The sequence below is a fragment of the Aquarana catesbeiana genome, unplaced genomic scaffold, assembly GCF_042186555.1.
Source record: "Aquarana catesbeiana isolate 2022-GZ unplaced genomic scaffold, ASM4218655v1 unanchor237, whole genome shotgun sequence".
Taxonomy (NCBI): Eukaryota; Metazoa; Chordata; class Amphibia; order Anura; family Ranidae; genus Aquarana; species Aquarana catesbeiana.
The window spans coordinates 2,494,970-2,517,546 of NW_027362665.1; the positions used below are offsets into that span (position 1 = coordinate 2,494,970).

At 43.3% G+C, this 22,577-nt stretch overlaps 1 protein-coding gene across 1 annotated transcript in view; it reads right to left on the reverse strand.

Annotated features, from left to right (window-relative positions):
* The window catches only part of LOC141122066 (uncharacterized), a 135,474-nt gene extending 113,403 nt beyond the window's left edge, over positions 1 to 22,071 (reverse strand). Inside the window, 11 exon segments of the mRNA XM_073611862.1 lie at positions 1,877 to 2,059; positions 2,061 to 2,881; positions 9,805 to 9,946; positions 10,068 to 10,253; positions 10,333 to 10,560; positions 10,650 to 10,747; positions 10,864 to 10,987; positions 11,074 to 11,202; positions 17,583 to 17,738; positions 18,231 to 18,359; positions 22,000 to 22,071. Coding sequence (XP_073467963.1) covers positions 1,877 to 2,059; positions 2,061 to 2,881; positions 9,805 to 9,946; positions 10,068 to 10,253; positions 10,333 to 10,560; positions 10,650 to 10,747; positions 10,864 to 10,987; positions 11,074 to 11,202; positions 17,583 to 17,738; positions 18,231 to 18,326 — 2,163 coding nt within the window. The 5' untranslated portion in view covers positions 18,327 to 18,359; positions 22,000 to 22,071.
* Between the last annotated feature and the right edge of the window lie 506 nt (positions 22,072 to 22,577).

Below are 22,577 nucleotides of genomic sequence, written 5' to 3' on the forward strand. Positions count from 1 at the left end.
GTTCCTGACCACTGCACTCTATACACAGGACTGTATATGACATGTTCCTGACCAACGCACTCTATACACAGGGCTGTATATGACATGTTCCTGACCACTGTACTCTATACACAGGACTGTATATGACATGTTCCTGACCACTGCACTCTATACACAGGACTGTATATGACATGTTCCTGACCACTGCACTTTATACACAGGACTGTATATGACATGTTCCTGACCACTGCACTCTATACACAGGACTGTATATGACATGTTCCTGACCACTGCACTCTGGGCCGTTATTTATGGTTATCTCTAAACTGATGACCTGTAAAGGATTTAAAGCGTCACCTATGAGCAATTTTGGGTACCAAAGATTTTCATCATTGCTACGACACACAGAATATTTTTTTTCATTTAATACATATTTTTATTATAATGTTACTTATAACAAAATTGCAGTCATAGAATTGAGAAATAGTAAAAGGTAGAAATCCAATTGGTCAGGAAAATGACTTGTCTGGAATGTGGAGGCGGAGTCATTATTAATTTGTGTACAATACATTACACAACGTTTTCCATTATTATAACAAAGTATTGTAGAAAAGATCACACCATAGAAAATGGGGGAAAGTAGAAAATAAACCCGGATATGAAGGTGATATTTGTGTACGAGAAACACCTTAACAATTACCACCATTTTATTCTCCAGGGTCTCCGCTTTCAGAAAATATGTTTGGGGGTTTTATCTAATCTTCAGGCTCAAAATCTCCATATTACCATGTGTGCAAAAATAATGGAAAACCAGCTCTGGCAGTAAAAGGGTTAATGTGAGCTAGATGGGATCACTCTGCTGTGGTCACACTCCAAACATTAGAGCTCCCCCTAGCTGCAGCCTGGTAATAACATTGCTGGGAGGTCTATTAATTTATCTGCTCCATACTTCCTATCTTTATATAAATGTCTCCTGACATTTAGGGGTCTATTCATAAATAATTTACATAATAATTCACCCAATGAAAATACATGTACATTCCTTCTGTGCGAATGAGGGGAAAATGGAGTTTAATTGGCTATTGGCTGTCAAATAATTTCCATTGATTTAACATAGAAAATACTACATTTGCCACTAGCTGGAGATAATTGCTATTATACTTAGCACCATCTAAAGTCCAAACATAGTATTTTTCATTTTAATTCAATGGTTAGTCTAATAGTGTTGGCTTATTTAAGGTATATCCTTCAGTGTGTACTGTACTGATAAGTGTATGAGTATGATCTCAGGTATTAGTATGAAGACATGTCCGATAAAGGAGAATAAGAGGTCTATTTAAAAAAAAAAAAATATTGGACTAATGTGACAATCATTCATCCAGTTGTTACAATTTCTGGCTGTGATTTAACACAGTGATTTCCTATGATCATCAGCTCCAACTAGTGGCCATAATCGGGTATTTTTCCTGAAATACCTCAATTAGTGCAATACTGCATTATGGTCATTAGATGGAGTCAAGGAAATCAGTGTATGAAATAAAATACGGCTAATATTCATCATGGCTGGGCGAATGCCGGTCATAACCGTTCAACTATTGTTTTTTTTAAACAGACCTTTAAGTGTTTTTAAAATCTTCCACCACAAAAAATTCTCAGCCAATGAAAGGTAATGACTCTCAACTGTTTCTTACATGATGAAGATCAGCCATGGAGTATATCTAGGGTGTATATCAGGGTGTGCTTCTTCCCCACATGAAAGCTGTGATGTCTAGCAACATTCATATAGAAGACATTTCCCGCACTCAAGGCACTAATACACCTCAAGGGTTGTGTGGGATCCCTGATGTACAGGAAGACAGGACTTCAGTGAGGAACAATTCCCTCACTCAGGGCAGGAATACGGCTTCTCCCCTGTGTGAGATCTCTGATGTGTGGAAAGATGGGACTTCTGTGAAAAACATTTCCCGCACACAGGACAGGAATACGGCTTCTGCCCCATGTGAGATTTCTGATGTCTGTTAAAACTGGAATGGTCTAAAAAACACTTCCCGCACTCAGGACAGGAATACGGCTTCTCCCCCTGTGTGATATCTCTGATGTGTGGAAAGATCAAATTTCCTTGAAAAACATTTCCCGCACTCAGGACAGGAATATGGCTTCTCCCCCGTGTGAGATCTCTGATGGCTGTAAAGATTGGACTTCTGTGAAAAACATTTCCTGCACTCAGGACAGGAATACGGCTTCACCCCTGTGTGAGATCTCTGATGGCTGTAAAGATGGGACTTCTGTGAAAAACATTTCCCGCACTCAGGACAGGAATACGGCTTCTGCCCCGTGTGAGATCTCTGATGTCTCTTAAAACTAGAATTATCTGAAAAACATTTCCAGCACTCAGGACAGGAATACGGCTTCTCTCCCGTGTGAGATCTCTGATGTGTGGAAAGCTGAAATTTCCTTGAAAAACATTTCCCGCACTCAGGACAGGAATACGGCTTCTGCCCTGTGTGAGATCTCTGATGTGTGGAAAGACTGGACTTCACTGAAAAACATTTCCCACAATCAGGACAGGAATATGGCTTCTGCCCCATGTGAGATCTTTTATGCTGATTAAGCTTGGATTTAAAATGGAAACACTTCCCACACTCAGGACAGGAATACGGCTTCTCCCCTGTGTGAGATCTTTTATGCTCATTAAGATGGTATTTAGAACTAAAACACTTCCCACACTCAGTACAGGAAAAGCTCTTCTCTGTTGGAAGGACAGCAGCATCCCTCACAGTTTGAGGTTCCTCAGAATAAGAGGAATACGATGGTCCATCTACACTTTGTGGTGCCGGATGGACATTTGAGGTAGCCGGGTTGGGACAATCCACTGAAGTTTTCCTCATCTCCCGTCCATCTACTAAAATAGAAATAAAAAGATTATTACTAGACATGAGCAGATTGGTTCCCCTAAACCAGGACTCCGCCCACATCAGGCAGCTTTGTCTCTGAGGATCTTACAATTCCCCCCTCAAGGTAACTAGTAAACGGGTTCTCTGTAGGGCGGCAACTAATGATTATTTTTATAATTGATAAGTTGGCCGATTATTGTTTCGATTAATTGGATAAAAACCTCAAAAAAAGATTAGTGTATAATTTAGTTAATATTCTTGAATATCTATATACAGCGGTAAATATAAATATCCAGATATATAGTTGGATATTTAATCCACTCTGAGAATAACAGACAGATAGATGTATTATTAGAGGGAGAATCTGCTACATATCAGAATCAGAGATCAACATTATTAAAATATAAAAAAGAGGTAAAACGCTGTTTTGCAGATGATCAGACAGGAGTGTAATATAATATGATGGATGACAGACTCCCTTGTCATAGACAGGTAGGTGGGTACAAGCTCCCTGCACCTGATGTCACTTATGCTGGCCGTACACAAACTAATTTTTCTTTAAAAAAACATACATCCAGTTTTCTAACCATTTGTCGGGTCAAATCGGCGTTCATTTTCCACCACAGTGACGGGAAAATTCAAAGGAGCGGAACAGAAAACTTTTCTCCATTGAACAAATTTTCAAATACTGTATGTGGTTTTTGCTCAGAAGTTACATTCATTTTAAAATTGATTGTTAAAATTAAGTGGAATTTTCTAATTACACTCGTCCATTCATCGAATGTACAAATAATTTTCGAATAAATATTTGTGTGAATATTCTCATCCCAAAATCAATCTGTGTACGGCCAGCATAGGACATTTAGTAGCAGCAGCATGATGTTGTTTAATCATCTGTTATGATGGGGTTAAAAAAATACTCCTTTATATTACAAAAACAACAGATAATCACTACTATAAAGGGATTAATTTATACTGTGAAATAGTGAAAGTAATATATCTTATATCATATATATATATAATAATAAATATACCCAGAAGTAGGATATATGGGGATTTTACCTGGGAGTCACACATGAAGATATATGGAGGTTAGAGGGGGAAAAACTTTTATATTAAAGTAGTACTGAAAACTGAGACTTTTTTTTTCATGGATATATTAATTTTATATATAAAGCACAATACTAGTAAACTTTTACTTTATATAATAGTAATGCCTTCTATCACCTCCAGTCTATCAGCCTCCACCTTCTCTGGGGTCAGATGCTGATCTTCCCTGCACAGAGACCTTAAAGTCATTGTAAATATTGGATTTCTTTTTGTTAACAAACTTGTCATACTTACTTGCTCTGTGTAACGGTTTTGCAAGGAGCAGCCATAATTCTCCTATTCTGGACCCCCCTCCCCCACTGACTCCTCCTGCCTTCATATTGCCCCTATAGGAAGCCGCAGAGTATAGTATAGTATAGAATAGATTTCCCCTATAGAAAGCTGCAAAATATAGTATAGAGTTCCCCTATAGGAAGGTACCAAGTATATTATAGAGTTACACTGGGGGAAGCTTCAAAGTATAGTATAGAGTTCACCTATAGTAAGCTACAAAGTATAGTATAAAGTTCCCCTATAGGAAGGTACAAAGTATAGTATAGAGTTCCCCTATAAAAAGCCGCAAAGTATAGTATAGAGTTCCCCTATAGGAAGCCACAAAGTATAGTAAAGAGTTCCCCTATAGGAAGCTGCAAAGTATAATAGAGTTCCCTTATCAGAAGCCACAAAGTATAGTATATAGTTCCCCTATAGGAAGGTACAAAGTATAGTATAGAGTTTCCATATAAAAACCTGCAAAATATAATATAGAGTTCCCCTATAGGAAGCTACTAACTATAGTATAGAGTTCCCCTATAGGAAGGTACAAAGTATAGAAAAGAGTTCCCCTATAGGAAGCCACAAAGTATACTATAGAGTTCCCTTATAGGAACCTACAAAGTGTAGTATAGAGTTCTCCTATAGGAAGGCACAAAGTATAGTATAGAGTTCTGCTATAGGAAGCCACAAAGTATAGTATATAGTTCTATAAGAAGCCACAAAGTATAGTATAGAGTTCTCCTATAGGAAGCCACAAAGTATAGTATAGAGTTCCCCTATAGGAAGGTACAAAGTATAGAATAGAGTTTCCCTATAGGAAGCTACAAAGTATAGTATAGGGTTCCCCTATAAGAAGCTACAAAGTATAGTATAGAGTTCCCCTATAAAAAGCCGCAAAGTATAGTATAGAGTTCCCCTATAGGAAGCCACAATGTATAGTATAGAGTTCCCCTATAGGAAGCTACAAACTATAGTAAAGAGTTCCCCTATAGGAAGCTGCAAAGTATAGTATAGAGTTCCCCTATCAGAAGCCACAAAGTATAGTATAGAGTTCCCCTATAGGAAGGTACAAAGTATAGCATAGAGTTCCCCTATAGGAAGCCACAAAGTATAGTATAGAGTTCCCCTATAGGAACCTACAAAATATAGTATTTTCCTATAGGAAGGTACAGAGTATAGTATAGAGTTCCACTATAGGAAGCCACAAAGTATAGTATAGAGTTCTATAGGAAGTCACAAAGTATAGTATAGAGTTCTCCTATAGGAAGCAACAGAGTATAGTATAGAGTTCCCCTATAGGAAGGTACAAAGCATAGAATAGAGTTCCCCTATAGGAAGCCACAAAGTATAGCATATAGTTCCCCTATAGAAAGCTACTAAGTATAATATAGAGTTCCCCTATAGGAAGCTACAAAGTATAGTAAAGAGTTCCCCTATAGGAAGCCGCAAAGTATAGTATAGAGTTCCCCTAGCAGAAGCCACAAAGTATAGCATAGAGTTCCCCTAGCAGAAGCCACAAAGTATAGCATAGAGTTCCCCTATAGGAAGGTACAAAGTATAGCATAGAGTTCCCCTATAGGAAGCCACAAAGTATAGTATAGGGTTCCCCTATAGGAACCTACAAAGTATAGTATAGAGTTCCACTATAGGAAGCCACAACATATAATAGAGAGTTCCCCTATAGGAAGCCACAAAGTATAGTATAGAGTTCTATAGGAAGTCACAAAGTATAGTATAGAGTTCTCCTATAGGAAGCCACAAATTATAGTATAGAGTTCCCCTATAGGAAAGTACAAAGTATAGAATAGAGTTCCCCTATAGGAAGCTACAAAGTATAGCATAGAGTTCCCCTATAGGAAGCCACAAAGTATAGTATAGAGTTTCCCTATAGGAAAGTACAAAGTATAGCATAGAGTTCCCCTATAGGAAGCTACAAAGTATAGTACAGAGTTTCCCTATAGGAAAGCACAAAGTATACTATAGAGTTCCCTTATAGGAACCTACAAAGTGTAGTATAGAGTTCTCCTATAGGAAGGCACAAAGTATAGTATAGAGTTCTGCTATAGGAAGCCACAAAGTATAGTATATAGTTCTATAAGAAGCCACAAAGTATAGTATAGAGTTCTCCTATAGGAAGCCACAAAGTATAGTATAGAGTTCCCCTATAGGAAGGTACAAAGTATAGAATAGAGTTTCCCTATAGGAAGCTACAATGTATAGTATAGGGTTCCCCTATAGGAAGCTACAAAGTATAGTATAGAGTTCCCCTATAAAAAGCCGCAAAGTATAGTATAGAGTTCCCCTATAGGAAGCCACAATGTATAGTATAGAGTTCCCCTATAGGAAGCTACAAACTATAGTAAAGAGTTCCCCTATAGGAAGCTGCAAAGTATAGTATAGAGTTCCCCTATCAGAAGCCACAAAGTATAGTATAGAGTTCCCCTATAGGAAGGTACAAAGTATAGCATAGAGTTCCCCTATAGGAAGCCACAAAGTATAGTATAGAGTTCCCCTATAGGAACCTACAAAATATAGTATTTTCCTATAGGAAGGTACAGAGTATAGTATAGAGTTCCACTATAGGAAGCCACAAAGTATAGTATAGAGTTCTATAGGAAGTCACAAAGTATAGTATAGAGTTCTCCTATAGGAAGCAACAGAGTATAGTATAGAGTTCCCCTATAGGAAGGTACAAAGCATAGAATAGAGTTCCCCTATAGGAAGCCACAAAGTATAGCATATAGTTCCCCTATAGAAAGCTACTAAGTATAATATAGAGTTCCCCTATAGGAAGCTACAAAGTATAGTAAAGAGTTCCCCTATAGGAAGCCGCAAAGTATAGTATAGAGTTCCCCTAGCAGAAGCCACAAAGTATAGCATAGAGTTCCCCTAGCAGAAGCCACAAAGTATAGCATAGAGTTCCCCTATAGGAAGGTACAAAGTATAGCATAGAGTTCCCCTATAGGAAGCCACAAAGTATAGTATAGGGTTCCCCTATAGGAACCTACAAAGTATAGTATAGAGTTCCACTATAGGAAGCCACAACATATAATAGAGAGTTCCCCTATAGGAAGCCACAAAGTATAGTATAGAGTTCTATAGGAAGTCACAAAGTATAGTATAGAGTTCTCCTATAGGAAGCCACAAATTATAGTATAGAGTTCCCCTATAGGAAAGTACAAAGTATAGAATAGAGTTCCCCTATAGGAAGCTACAAAGTATAGCATAGAGTTCCCCTATAGGAAGCCACAAAGTATAGTATAGAGTTTCCCTATAGGAAAGTACAAAGTATAGCATAGAGTTCCCCTATAGGAAGCTACAAAGTATAGTACAGAGTTTCCCTATAGGAAAGCACAAAGTATAGTATAGAGTTCCATTATAGGAAGGTACAAAAAAACTTCTGCCTTTAGAATCACTTGCTTCCTTCTCTTGCCCAGAACTACATGTCCCATGAGGCATTGCTCCTCACACATTCAAGTTCTCAGGCATTTACTGACATGTATGGATGGTGTACTGAGCTGTATTTTCTGATGTGTAAATAAATAATACCTTCTGTATGCAGGCTAATTAATCGACTGACCAACGAATAAATTATGAAAATAGTTGAGAACTATTTTTATAATCAATTAGTTGCTTCAGCCCTACATCTCTGAATCTCTTACCAGTTCATTTTTTTATTCATCGACCTTAGTCAGAGAGTGAGGAAACAATGACTTTTATAGGAGTGAAAGTGATGAGGGAGTGACATAGGATGAGTGTCCTCACCCCTCTATCACTCATTGCCATCTTCCCAACACAAGAAGTCCTGCACTTCCTTATATAGTCCATGATTTAGTCATGAATAACAGCGGGGCTGAGCCCCACCAGAGGTCAGAGAGTGAGGATGGGGGGAGAATAATCAAGATGAAGACTGGACTGATCCTGAAGACCACCATTATTGGGTTATTGACTCCTCCCTCATTATCACTTTCTGTTTAAGATTCCAAAGTTTGAGGATGTTATCACATTATTATCAACATGTAAAAGTCTGTGCTCCAATCAAATCATCAGATATAAAATGTCCAGCTGGTAGGAAATGGGTGTAAAAGAAGTCAGGACCATGTAATGTACAACTTATTATATAGGATACAACAGCTAGGATTTTATAGTATCAGAATTATAATGTAATGTACAACATAGAGTATATAGTGCAGGGGTCAGGAGTATGTAAAGTAAAATATAGAGTATATAGTGTAAGGCGGCCCTCAAGTTTTCCACTCGCCTACTCGCATTTTGCGAGTGGAAAATTATGGCTGCCTCGGAGGAGGGGGGAGAGCACCACCGGCAGGCGAAGTTGAACGGGAGCCGATCTGCCAGCCAGGGGAAGAGAGGAGAGGATGAGTCAAGCTGGCCAATCATCAGAGAGCGGGGATTGCCCACTGTAACAGGTTTCATTTGAATTGCTGGGTTCCCGGTGCCGATCACCGTCACAGAGCCCCGCCTCCTCTTCGCCTGGCGCATTTGATAGACAGAACATCGGTCCAATGCCGGGAGGCGCCGGGCGAGGAGGTGGAACTGTGTGATGTGAGTGGCGAGGAGACGGGACTATGTGACGGTGAGCGGCACCGGGAACCCAGCAATTCAAATGAAAGCTGTTACAGCGGGCAATCCCCGCTCTCTGATGATCGGTCAGCTCGACTCTTCATCTGCACAGGTGAGACTGTACTGAGGAGCACAGGTGAGGCGGTCCTGAGGGGCACTGATAAAGTTGTTGTTAATATTTATTTTTGTAATTTAATTCTGTATAAAACATTTAAGTGTCATTTTATGAGGGTGTGTTTAGGGGCGGGGACTGGTTGGACTGGGTGGAGCAACTGGTGGCGAGTAGCCTTTAAGGCCTGGCTAGTAGCTCAGGACTTGAAATTTTTAGCTCTGATGTAAGGGTCAGGAGTATGTAAAATAGAGTATATAGTGCAGGGGTCAGGAGTATGTAATGTACAACATAGAGTATATAGTGCAGGGGTCAGGAGTATATAATGTACAATATAAATTATACAGTGTAAGGGTCAGGACTCATAATATTGGTATTCAGTAATCAGTGGAAGATTAAATGTTTACATGAGACAAGTTGCAGAGGTCCCACACCGCTGCCTCCCATCTCCTGAGACTGCACTCAGTGACTTGGGTCTGAGACTATACAGACATATCCCTCCACCCGGTACAGCCAGCAGACAACAGAGCAAGTAATCCTGGGGGGATTGTTCTGTCAGAGATCTTACTAGACCAGGGTATGGGGCAGAAGACCCAAATCACATACCGCAGGTGTCTAGGTCTAGTAACATCTATGGTGAAAATGGACATTTTGCTGCCAGCTGAACCCCAGAATCTCCATAAATCCAGTCTAGATACATAAATTGTGTCTGCAGCACAGAGAAGGAAGATTATCCGAGAGAAATACAGGAATACAGGACAGGGAACACAGCTCAGGAAAGTGACCAGGGGATTACAGGCTGATATCACCCGCCCTACTCTGGACCAATCAGTGAGCAGCATGGGTGGAGGAATGTATTTAGTGTTAATGACCCACCTGTACTGATCTCTGTAGGAGTGTCCTCCTCTATAAATGTCCCCGTTATTCCTTCCTCCTCCATAGACTGCTGATCATCCCTCACATACCTCTCTTCTTCTTCTGCTTTAACTTCAAATTCCATATCGATTGGATCTCCACTCTAAATCAAGAAAATGAGAGAGAATATCATCTGTAAAATATAAGCTTTATTATTGTGACATCACATAAAAAATCCACACATCATCTCTATAAGTGTGTTTTATAAGCTACATCCCACCAACCTTGTAAAAGTGGGAGATGGTTTGATCTTCCTGTGTGGAATCCCTGGAATACAGAGGACGGGGACATCTCTCTTGTGGGTTCATCATATTCTTGTATCCTATTGAAAACTCCTCCATCACATACTCCTCATCCTCCTCTTTATATTCTTCTTTAACATCAATATTATTATCCCCGAGGTTTTCACTCTGAATATATAATAAAACATTCATTGTAACAAACATACTTTGTATAAATCAGAACTACCAATAATTGTCAATCATCTACCTGATGATGGTGAGGGATGGTGTGATCTTCCTGTGTGGAATCCCGGGAATACAGAGGACGGGGACATCTCTCTGGTGGGTTTCTGTAGCTGGATGACTCCACCATGGTGTCCTGGTACAGATCTTTGTGTTCTTTTAGAAACTCTGACTCCTCCATCACCCCATCCTCATCCTCCTCCTCTTTTATCTCTTCTTTAACCTCAACTTTAGAATCTCTCAGGTTTCCATTCTGAATATATAATAAAAATGACATCAATGGTAACAATGCAGATAATGTACAGATCCTAATGATACTATCAGTGATTGTTCCTCATCTACCTGATGATGGTGAGGGATGGTGTGACCTCCCTGTGTGGAATCCCGGGAATACAGAGGACGGGGACATCTCTCTGGTGGGTTCCCATTACTGGATCCATCTGTAGGAAACACACACACTGACTGAATACATTGTTTCTATGTGTTTATCAGATGATGGGGGATCTAGGTGGACCCTCCGTACTGCTCTCTCCTTTACAATAAAGTCTCCTCTTACCCGGTGATGTGAGGGGCGGCTGATTGTCCATCATGATGTCCTTGTAGAGATCCTTGTGTCCTTCTAAATACTCCCACTCCTCCATGGAGAAATAGACAGTGACATCCTGACACCTTATAGGAACCTGACACACACAATGATACAGTCACCATCCAGACACATCCCTTGTCTGTTACTGGATAATGTCCCAGAATTCCCAGCACCGCTCACCTCTCCTGTCAGCAGCTCCATCATCTTCTTGGTGACTTCTAGAATCTTCTCCATGTTGTGTCTCTCAGGTTTTGGGGAGTCACATGGAGGCACTGTGATAGTCATATGATCACCTGACTTCACAAGAGGAAATCTCTGTATTGAGGAACCAATAGGAATATCATGTTAGAATCCCAGAATCCTCCTCACCTCTACGATCAGGTCTGTGTTTTATTAATAGAGATAAGAGTGATGTCATGTGACCTCCCAGAATCCTCCTCACCTCTCCGGTCAGAAGGTAGATGATCTCCAGGGTAAGGTTAAGTATCTCAGTCATGTGACTCCGGTCCTCCTCCATCCTCATTGGTGCCGTCATCTATGAAGGTTTCCCTATAGACAGATAACATTGATAACAGAGAATTATCTGGGTTGGTTGTACAATAATAGAATGAGGATATCAGGAGGTAATATGAAGGTCAGAATGTACTTAAGCACTATGGCCCCCAGTGAGAAAATATTTGATCTGGACAGTTTAGTGTTCACTATGATTCTTGCCAATCTGGAGTCTTGTAAAATTTGACCTCATAACACAAATTCCATTCTCTATGTTGGGTGTGAGATGAGGAGGAGATCCAGGAATCAGGATAAAGGTCAGGACAAGCAACAGACGAGCGCATCCAAGAGATGAAGCCGGGGTCACTACACAGAAAATCAATCCAAGGAAACAACAGGCAGGACGAGGAATAGCAAGAAGGAGCTCAGAGACCAATGAGAATATTGCTCAGCCAATGGGAGATTATCTCAGCATGACCTAAAGTGGTTCTAAAGGCTCAAGGTTTCTTACCTTTGCGCATTCTATAGATGAAGGTAAATAACCTTCTGTGTTCAGCAGCCCCCCCCCATACTCACCAGAGACAACAATGTTTAAAGCAATGTGCACAAAATCCTCGACTCTCCCTCCTCATTTGCTGAGATAGCAGCGGGAGCCATTGGTTTTCGCTGCTGTCAATCACAGCCAGTCAGCCAATGAGGAGACAGGAGGGGTGGGGCTGAGCTGCGGTATTGTGTAAGAATGGACACACAAAGCAGCAGCTTGGGAGTGAGCCTGCTTGGGTGCCCCCAGAACAAGCAGCTTGCTCTGGGGGAAATTGGCAGGAGGGAGGGGCCAGGACTGTCAGCAGGAGACCACAGAATATCATGTTTTTTTATCTAAAAATACAAAAAACAAGCCTTTAATATCACTTTAAATAACAAAGGAGATGAGGGGGAGGGGAGGAAGTCACTTATGGTGACCATAGATACAATTCAGCTGGTTCACAACAATTCATCGGTCACATTTCCATCCATGTGTGGTCACTGCCGGATAAAAGTCACTCCATCAGCGGCTGCAGCCAATAGCTTCATCACTGATCTGTGTATTCTGAGAGCGGAGGAGCGCCCCCCATTGTCAGAATACAATAGTGCAGCGGGGAGGATTCCCCCATCCCCCTCCAATGTGTGGATGGGGGAATCACTTCAGTTTTTTCCTCTCATCCCGCTGGATGAACGATAAAACTGAACCATGTATGGCCAGATTTGGAAGGAAGATATATTAATCATCAACTGATCCCCCTGAAGGGGTTAATCTAGGTTTCCACACTATATATGTGTGTATCATCATCTGCTGGAGATAAAAGACATCACAGTGACTATGGAGGAAGAGGATGGACATGACGGGGGTGTGATGAACGAAGAGTGCAGAGAGAGAGCACACAGAGGCAAATCACCAGGAACCCAACACTCCGGCGTTTATTGGGGGATTCGGGGTACAGGCAGGAGGAGAATTACTTCACAGAACAAACAATAGACACAGCAATGAAGAGGGATCCTCAGGGTGGCAATATGGGACAGCAAAGGGGAGGTAGTCCACAGGGCAAACAGAAGGCACAGCAATGAAGCATGCTCCTCAGGACAGCAATATGGGACAGCAAAGGGGTGATGGTCCACAGGGCAAACAGAAGGCACAGCAATGAAGCGTGCTCCTCAGGACAGCAATATGGGACAGCAAAGGGGTGATAGTCCACCGGGCAGAGCAGGGTTTTATACAGGGGGGGTTAAAGTCCTTGGCACACGGGCAGAGCAGTGTTAGCACATCAGGGTAGCAAGACACAGTACAACAAAACATTCCTCAGGGTGGCAATGCAACACCACACAGATAGTCCACATAGGATGGCCCAGCAGAAATGGGGATTCTGTATTCAAGGACAGAGATCCAGGCAGGCAGGGCTAAGTATAGAACAGGGCAGAGATCCAGGCAGACAGGGCTAAGTCCAGAACAGGGCAGAGATCCAAACAGGCAGGGCTAAGTCCAGAACAGGACAGAGATCCAAACAGGCAGGGCTAAGTCCAGAACAGGGCAGAGATCCAGGCTGACATGGCTAAGTCCAGAACAGGGCAGAGATCCAGGCAGACAGGGCTAAGTCCAGAACAGGGCAGAGATCCAGGCAGACAGGACTAAGTCCAGAACAGGACAGAGATCCAAACAGGCAGGGCTAAGTCCAGAACAGGGCAGAGATCCAGGCAGGGCTAAGTCCAGAACAGGGCAGAGATCCAGGCTGACATGGCTAAGTCCAGAACAGGGCAGAGATCCAGGCAGACAGGGCTAAGTCCAGAACAGGGCAGAGATCCAGGCAGACAGGACTAAGTCCAGAACAGGGCAGAGATCCAGACAGACAGGGCTAAGTCCAGAACAGGGCAGAGATCCAGGCAGGGCTAAGTCCAGAACAGGGCAGAGATCCAGGCTGACATGGCTAAGTCCAGAACAGGGCAGAGATCCAGGCAGACAGGACTAAGTCCAGAACAGGGCAGAGATCCAGGTAGACAGGGCTAAGTCCAGAACAGGGCAGAGATCCAGACAGACAGGACTAAGCCCAGAACAGGGCAGATATCCGGGCTGACAGGGGTAGGGGCTGGTAGCTGAAGCAGGTCAGGCAGGGTGAAGTCCATGGGCCCCTGGAGGGGGGCTGGGAGGGTCTGACCGCAGCTCAGCAGCACAGACAATACAGAACTATATGTCCCGGGGTGCAGAGAGTAGCACCCAGTCCATACTGATCCATCAGACTCAGCAGTTCTAAGCACCTTCCAGTGAGGTCTGCAGCCATCAGCTCCTCTCTGTGTCCATCATGGAAGGCGACTCTCACCAGACTGACCCCCTTCTTTGTGTTGTGAATTCAGCCAGAGACCTCACCTCAGATTCAGGTGGTGCCGAGGTGTCTGGCTCTATCCTGACACACTATACAATCATTTATGTGCTTCTTACTGAGGGAGCCTCATGTCCTCCCCCTGTGGGGACCCCGGAACTCACACTCCAAATTATACAGATAAACTGACTGTGTTATACATTGTATCCGGATTACAGATTGTCCATTTTATAAAACTAAATACAAATATCTAATACTTCTGACCTTCACTACAAGGGGATTACTGGGTGTAAATAGAAAATAAGATCTTATTACTTCCTCTACTACTTCTTCCAGCAATGTCTCCTCTCTACTTCCTCCCGACTCACCTCTCACCCGGAACTTCCTGTCTGTACCTGACATAAATTCCTGTATTCCATAGAGACTTTCTGTATTCCATAGAGACTTCCTGTCTGGGTAGAAGTGAGATCACCACCTTGTGGAGATCAGAGGAACTGCAGCCCAGAGAAACATCTGGTAATGTTAACACGGCCTTGTGCTGTGTGTGTATGCACTATAATTCCTTATAGATGGGGTCATCTCCACTCCCACCAAGGGGGATAGAAATATATTACTGCTCGGGGGGGAGACATTTTGGCCCCTTTGATTTTGCAGTAAAATTGATGGCAGATTTAGTCATGTAGAACATCTGTTATATGGATACAAAGAACCCCAGCTGAGAGTAAAGGGTGGAAATGGCTCCTGATCCCAAGATTTGGGCAATTATGTCACCAATATAAATAGAATAAAACCCGCGCTATGTGTAACAACTCAAATACCTACAAAAATAACTTATACCGGACTGCTACTGTAACAAAGGTAAGTATTCCCTTTATCAACTAGAAGAGCATTATGTGTCACAGCGCTGTCCTATTGTGTGTGCACATAAATCATCACAAATACACTAAAATATAGCTGTAGCCAAAGAAATCAGTGTACGAAATAAAATACATCCAATATTCATTACGGCTGGGTGAATGCGTTCAACAAATAAAAAAATTAAAATAGACCTCTAAGTGTTTGTGAAATCTAACACTAGAAAATGTACAACACTTTATCCATGTCTTTGGTGATCTCTAATTTCCTTATGAACTGTTTCTTACATGATGATCAGCCATGGAGTATATCTGAGGTGTATATCAGGGTGTGCTTCTTCCCCACATGAGAGCTGTGATGTCCAGCAACATTCATATAGAAGACATTTCCCGCACTCAAGGCACTAATACACCTCAAGGGTTGTGTGGGATCCCTGATGTACAGAAAGATAGGACTTCAGTGAGGAACAATTCCCTCACTCAGGACAGGAATATGGCTTCTCCCCCGTGTGAGATCTCTGATGTGTGGAAAGATTGGACTTCACTGAAAAACATTTCCCGCACTCAGGACAGGAATACGGCTTCTCCCCCGTGTGAGATCTCTGATGTATAGAAAGAATGGACTTCTGTGGAAAACATTTCCCACACTCAGGACAGGAATATGGCTTCTCCCCCGTGTGAGATCTCTGATGTATGGAAAGACTGGACTTCAGTCAAAAACATTTCCCACACTCAGGACAGGAATACGGCTTCTCCCCCATATGAGATCTCTGATGTATGGAAAGATGGGACTTCAGTGAAAAACATTTCCCGCACTCAGGACAGGAATACGGTTTCTCCCCTGTGTAAAAATCTCTGATGTGTGTAAAGATTAGACTTCCATGAAAAGCATTTCCCGCACTCAGGACAGGAATATGGCTTCTCTCCTGTGTGAGATCTTTTATACACATTAAGTTTGGATTTAGAACGGAACGGAAACACTTCCCGCACTCAGTACAGGAAAAGCTCTTCTCTGCTGGAAGGATGGCACCATCCCTCACAGTCTGAGGTTCCTCAGGATAAGAGGAATACGATGGTTCATCTACACTGTGTGGTGCCGGATGGACATTTGAGGTAGTCGGGTTTTCTCCTGGACTATACTGTGTGATGACCTCATCTTCTACTTTACAGTCTGGAGACAAAGTGAGATAATCCTCTGTAGGGATGAGCTTCGAGTTTGAGTCGAACTCATGTTCGACTCGAACATTGGCTGTTCGCAAGTTCGCTGAACAACGAACAATTTGGGGTGTTCGCGGCAAATTCGAATGCCGCGGAACACCCTTTAAAAGTCTATGGGAGAAATCAAAAGTGCTAATTTTAAAGGCTTATATGCAAGTTATTGTCATAAAAAGTGTTTGGGGGCCTGGGTCCTGCCCCAGGGGACATGGATCAATGCAAAAAAAGTTTAAAAAACGGCTGTTTTTTCAGGAGCAGTGATTTTAATAATGCTTAAAGTCAAACAATAAAAGTGTAATATCCCATTAAATTTCGTACCTGGGGGGTGTCTATAGTATGCCTGTAAAGGGGCGCATGTTTCCCTGTGTTTAGAACAGTCTGACAGCAAAATGACATTTCGAAGGAAAAAACCCATTTAAAACTACTCGCGGCTATCGCATTGCCAACAATACACATAGAAGTTCATTGATAAAAACGGCATGGGAATTCCCCACAGGGGAACCCCGAACCAAAATTAAAAAAAAAAATGATGTGGGAGTCCCCCTAAATTCCATACCAGGCCCTTCAGGTCTGGTATGGATATTAAGGGGAACCCCGGGCAAAATAAAAAAAAAAAAATGACGTGGGGTTCCCCCTAAATTCCATACCAGACCTGGGTCTGGTATGGATTTTAAGGGGAACCCCGCAGCAAAAAAAAAAAAAAACGGCGTGGGGTCCCCCCAAAAATCCATACCAGACCCTTATCCGAGCATGCAACCTGGCAGGCCACAGGAAAAGAGGGGGGGACGAGAGTGTGCCCCCCCGAACCGTATCAGGCCACATGCCCTCAACATTGGGAGGGTGCTTTGGGGTAGCCCCCCAAAACACCTTGTCCCCATGTTGATGAGGACAAGGGCCTCATCCCCACAACCCTGGCCGGTGGTTGTGGGGGTCTGTGGGCGGGGGGCTTATCAGAATCTGGAAGCCCCCTTTAACAAGGGGACCCCCAGATCCCGCCCCCCCCGTGTGAAATGGTAAGGGGGTACTTACCCCTACCATTTCACTAAAAACTGTCAAAAATGTTAAAAATGACAAGAGACAGTTTTTGACAATTCCTTTATTTAAATGCTTCTTCTTTCTTCTATCTTCCTTCATCTTCTTCTGGTTCTTCTGGCGCTTCTGGTTCTTCCTCCGGCGTTCTCGTCCAGCATCTCCTCCGCGGCGTCTTCTATCTTCTTCTCCTCGGGCCACAATGATACAGTCACCATCCAGACACATCCCTTGTCTGTTACTGGATAATGTCCCAGAATTCCCAGCACCGCTCACCTCTCCTGTCAGCAGCTCCATCATCTTCTTGGTGACTTCTAGAATCTTCTGCATGTTGTGTCTCAGGTTTTAGGGAGTCACATGGAGGCACTGTGATGGTCATATGGTCACCTGACTTCACAAGAGGAAATCTCTGTATGGAGGAACAAATAGAAATATCATGTTAGAATCTCAGAATCCTCCTCACCTCTCTGGTCAGGTCTGTGTTTTATTAATAGAGATAAGAGTGATGTCATGTGACCTCCCAGAATCCTCCTCACCTCTCCAGTCAGGTCTGTGTTTTATTAATAGAGATAAGAGTGATGTCATGTGACCTCCCAGAATCCTCCTCACATCTCCAGTCAGGTCTGTGTTTTATTAATAGAAATAAGAGTGATGTCATGTGACCTCCCAGAATCCTCCTCACCTCTCCGGTCAGGTCTGTGTTTTATTAATAGAGATAAGAGTGATGTCATGTGACCTCCCAGAATCCTTCTCACCTCTCAGGTCAGGTCTGTGTTTTATTAATAGAGATAAGAGTGATGTCATGTAACCTCCCAGAATCCTCCTCACCTCTCCAGTCAGGTCTGTGTATTATTAATAGAGATAAGAGTGATGTCATGTGACCTCCCAGAATCCTCCTCACCTCTCCGGTCAGCAGGTAGATGATCTCCAGGGTGAGGTTTAGTATCTTCTCAGTCATGTGACTCCGGTCCTCCTCCATCCTAATTGGTGCCGTCATTTGATCTATACAGGTCTCCTTGTAGACGGATAACTTTGGGAAATGAAAGTAAGAATTATTTGGATGGTGTTGGTCACACAATAATAGGATATGGATGTGAGGGGGGTAATAAGATGGTTGCTTTATATTTAAGAACTACTGCCGCCATGGGAACACATTTAGTCTGGACTGTTTAGTGTTTGTTACATCTTGGAGGATCGGGGACCCTCTTGGCTTACTGGATCAGATATTCCCTTTTCTCTGTTGGGATTGTTTCCTTTCTGAACTGGTTTGTAGCTGAAACAGAATTCCCCAATGAGTGAAGGAACTCCGTTCTTCAGCTTGATATTCCAGAACAAATCACGTGACCACTGAGACAAACGAGATAGTTAAGGTTGCCAGTTCTGTAAAGTCTGAATAAAAGGTGCAGTTGGGGTGGGAAGACCATAACAGACCCAGAGACCACCCTCTGTCCCTTCAGAGTCCCCCTGAGCCCTCTATCCCCTAGTCCCTCAGAGCTCTGCAGACTGACTACCCCCTCAAGGGTCTCAGAGACCTTCAGCTACATTACCCCTTCAGAGGCTCCTGAAGTCTTTCAGCTTTACTAAACCCTCACAGACCCTCAGCTCCTCTACTTCCCTCAGAACCCCTCAGTATTTTCCTCCCTCTGACACCGATGATGGAACATATTCTTCATGGCAGGCTAATGAATGTTTTCTTCCTCCTGACCAGCAATGTAATGGTCTCTATGCTCCATACTCCTGACCCCTGCACCCCATCATTGTATTGGCTGCATATTGTAATGATTGCCCATTGGCTGCCTGTATAGTGTAATAATTGTCCTTTGTAGGCCATGTATGGTCAGGATGATCATTGTCTTGTCTATTTATTGTCAGTGCTGTTTGTTTAGAGGAACATATTACTAGAATTTATCTCCAAAATGAAGAGAATGTTCCGGCCCCATAAATGGGGAAATGTTCTGACCCTGAAGGGGTTAATCTACAAATAATAAATATTCGGGCAGTGCTTGCACTATGGACAAAATATCTGAATCCACAACACGATAATTCCAATAAAACTTTCTGATAACAAAGTGTCAGACAACTCCTGGGGTAACCTGGCAGCACTTACTCAGAACCCCCCCCCCCCAGCTGTAGATGACTAGGTGTGCTGGGCTCTGTAGTCCCACAGAATTTGTGGTGCCTGTGAACCAATAGACACCTCTATAGCAGTAAATTGGGAATACCGACATTAGGAGCAGAAGAGCCAATCCACCGCCAGGGTCCTGACTGCAGATACTCCGGTGGATGGCGGGCCGGATACCACTTAGATGTAACCAGAGAGGGCGCCTCTCCTAACCTGGTGACATCCGATGTGTTTGGAAATGCCAATCTTTGACCAGGAGGACTATTGGCAGGCGAAGAGTTCCTAAAAATCACTCCTACCTCCGCCGAGATTCCTTAACCATTTATAGCCCAGAATAGCTTAAAGAGGAAGTAAACTCTATTGAGTTTTACTTCCTCTTTTTCCCCCTGCAAAGTAAAAGCATAATGGGCTAGTATGCATCGCATACTCGCGCTGTCCCAGCTGGTGGCCGCATCCATCTTCGCCCCTCTTCCTTCTGGGGCCGCGGACTTTGGTTCTGTGACTGGACGGAGTCGCGTGAAGTCACACCTGCGCATGCACACGGGAGCAGTCAGTCATAGCACTTGCTGGTGAAGAAACTGCTCGGAGGGTCGTTTCTTCACAGCGCATGCGCCAAGGACGTCAGCGCAAGAGTAATGGGGCAGTGGTGTGGATCAGGAACTGTGGTATTTGCAGGAAACAAACAGTTAAGGTGGTTGTTAGACCTACAGTACTGGGTTCCAATAGATGGGGTAGGCGGCAGCCAGCTTCTCAGAGCAGAAGGGACTCTGTGGGGAAGACAAGCAGAGAAAAGGGGTAGTAATGTGTATAAAAAAGACACTTTAATAGTGTTTAAATATGCACTCACATTTGACAGATTCATCACGCCTGATGAAGGAGCACGCATGCTCCGAACGCGAGTGCTATGGCCACGCCCCCGGCTCTCCACCATCTGACATCTCCACCATCTGACATCTCCACCCATGAACCAGCTGACATGCTAACTTGACGGAACCACATACCTCTGAGCTTCGGACGCCACCGGAAGTGGCCAGGGTATGATTCCTCCACAGCCCAGCGGACCACCGGATGTGACCTCATGATATTAAGGAGTACCACTACATGCCTGTTTTTTAATCTGTCAAATGTGAGTGCATATTTACACTGTCTTTTTTATACACATTACTATCCTTAGAGCGGCGCTGCTCTTTTTCTCTGCTTGTCTTATTATAGGCTTACCTGTATATAAAAGTGCTGTAACTAGGTTTATAACCACTTTAATACATCTTCTTTATCTTCATATATCACTAAACTCATACAAAACTTTAGTTTATAATCATCAATATGTGGTAACACAATATAAAAATACTATAAAAATGTATAAAACAGATGAATCAAAAGCAAACAGCTCAATATCAATATGCAGTCCAGCTGGAACAATTGTATAGAGCTCAAAAATCTATTTTAATTCCCATCTGGAGGTCTTTTTGATAAAATTGCCCCCCTTCCCCAATCCAAGTTCACATCCCATCCCCCAAAAATTCCGTCCCTTTCAGGCTCCTATTGTGAGACTCTGATCATTCCTGTGTAAAATCTTACAGAAATCTTCCCTAATCCCAACCTTTAATTATCATTTCATTCCCCCCACATACAATGTCTGGAACCAGGAACCAGCAGGAGGTTACAATGTTTCAGTTATGTGAATGGACAGAGTCAGCTGACTCTGTCCATACAGAAAAGGAAGAAGGAGGACATGGAGAGGGACAGCAGAACGGAGGGGGACAGCAGAACGGAGGGGGACAGCAGAACGGAGGGGGACAGCAGAACGGAGGGGGACAGCAGAACGGAGAGGGACAGCAGAATGGAGGGGGACAGCAGAATGGAGAGGGACAGGAGAATGGAGAGGGACAGCAGAACGGAGGGGGACAGCGGAACGGGACAGCAGAATGGAGAGGGACAGCAGAATGGAGGGGGACAGCAGAATGGAGAGGGACAGCAGAATGGAGAGGGACAGCAGAACGGAGGGGGACAGCGGAACAGGACAGCAGAACGGAGAGGGACAGCAGAATGGAGGGGGACAGCAGAATGGAGAGGGACAGCAGAATGGAGGGGGACAGCAGAACGGAGAGGGACAGCAGAACGGAGAGGGACAGCAGAATGGAGGTGGACAGCAGAATGGAGAGGGACAGCAGAATGGAGAGGGACAGCAGAATGGAGAGGGACAGCAGAACGGAGAGGGACAGCAGAACTGAGAGGGACAGCGGAATGGAGGGGGACAGCAGAACAGGAAAGCAGAACGGAGGGGGCATGGAGGATGCGGTGACAGTCAGCTGTGATCGTGTGTGGGGGAGTTACAAGCACCGATCACCGCTGTATAGATTTCACTAAAGCAGCTGCAAGCTGCGGGGGGAGAAGCTTGTAACTCCCCCACACACCGATCACTGCTGACTGTCCAGGTATCGGGTGAAGCATCGGGAGCATTTGCCCGAATACAAGTACTTGGGCAAATGCTCGGTATCGGTGCCGATACTGATATTAGTATCGGTATCGGGACAACCCTACTTTTTACCTCCTCTGCTGCCTCTTCCAGCAACGTCTCCTCTCTACGTCCTCCCGACTCACCTCTCACCTGGAACTTCCTGTCTATACCTGACATCTCTTTCTGTCTTCCATAGAGACTTCCTGTGTAAAAGTGAGATCACCACCTTGTGGAGATCAAAGGAACTGCAGCCCTGAGAAAAGTCTGGTAGTGTGAACACGGCCTTATGCTGTGTGTGTATGTACTATATATCCTTATCCACTTCAGCCCCGGAAGGATTTACCCCTTCCTGACCAAGCCATTTTTTGCGATTCGGCACTGCGTCACTTTAAATGTCGTGTGATGTTGTACTCAAACAAAATTTATTCCCACAAATAGAGCTTTCTTTTGGTCATATTTGATCACCACCCCTGCGATTTTTATTTTTTGCGCTATAACCAAAAAAAAAAAAGAGCGACAATTTTGAAAAAAAAGCCACAATATTTTTTACTTTTTGCTTTAACAAATATCCCAATTTTTTTTTAAACACATTTTTCCTCAGTTTAGGCCGATATGTAATCTTCTACATATTTTTGGTAAAAAAAAAAAAATCGCACTAAGCGTATATT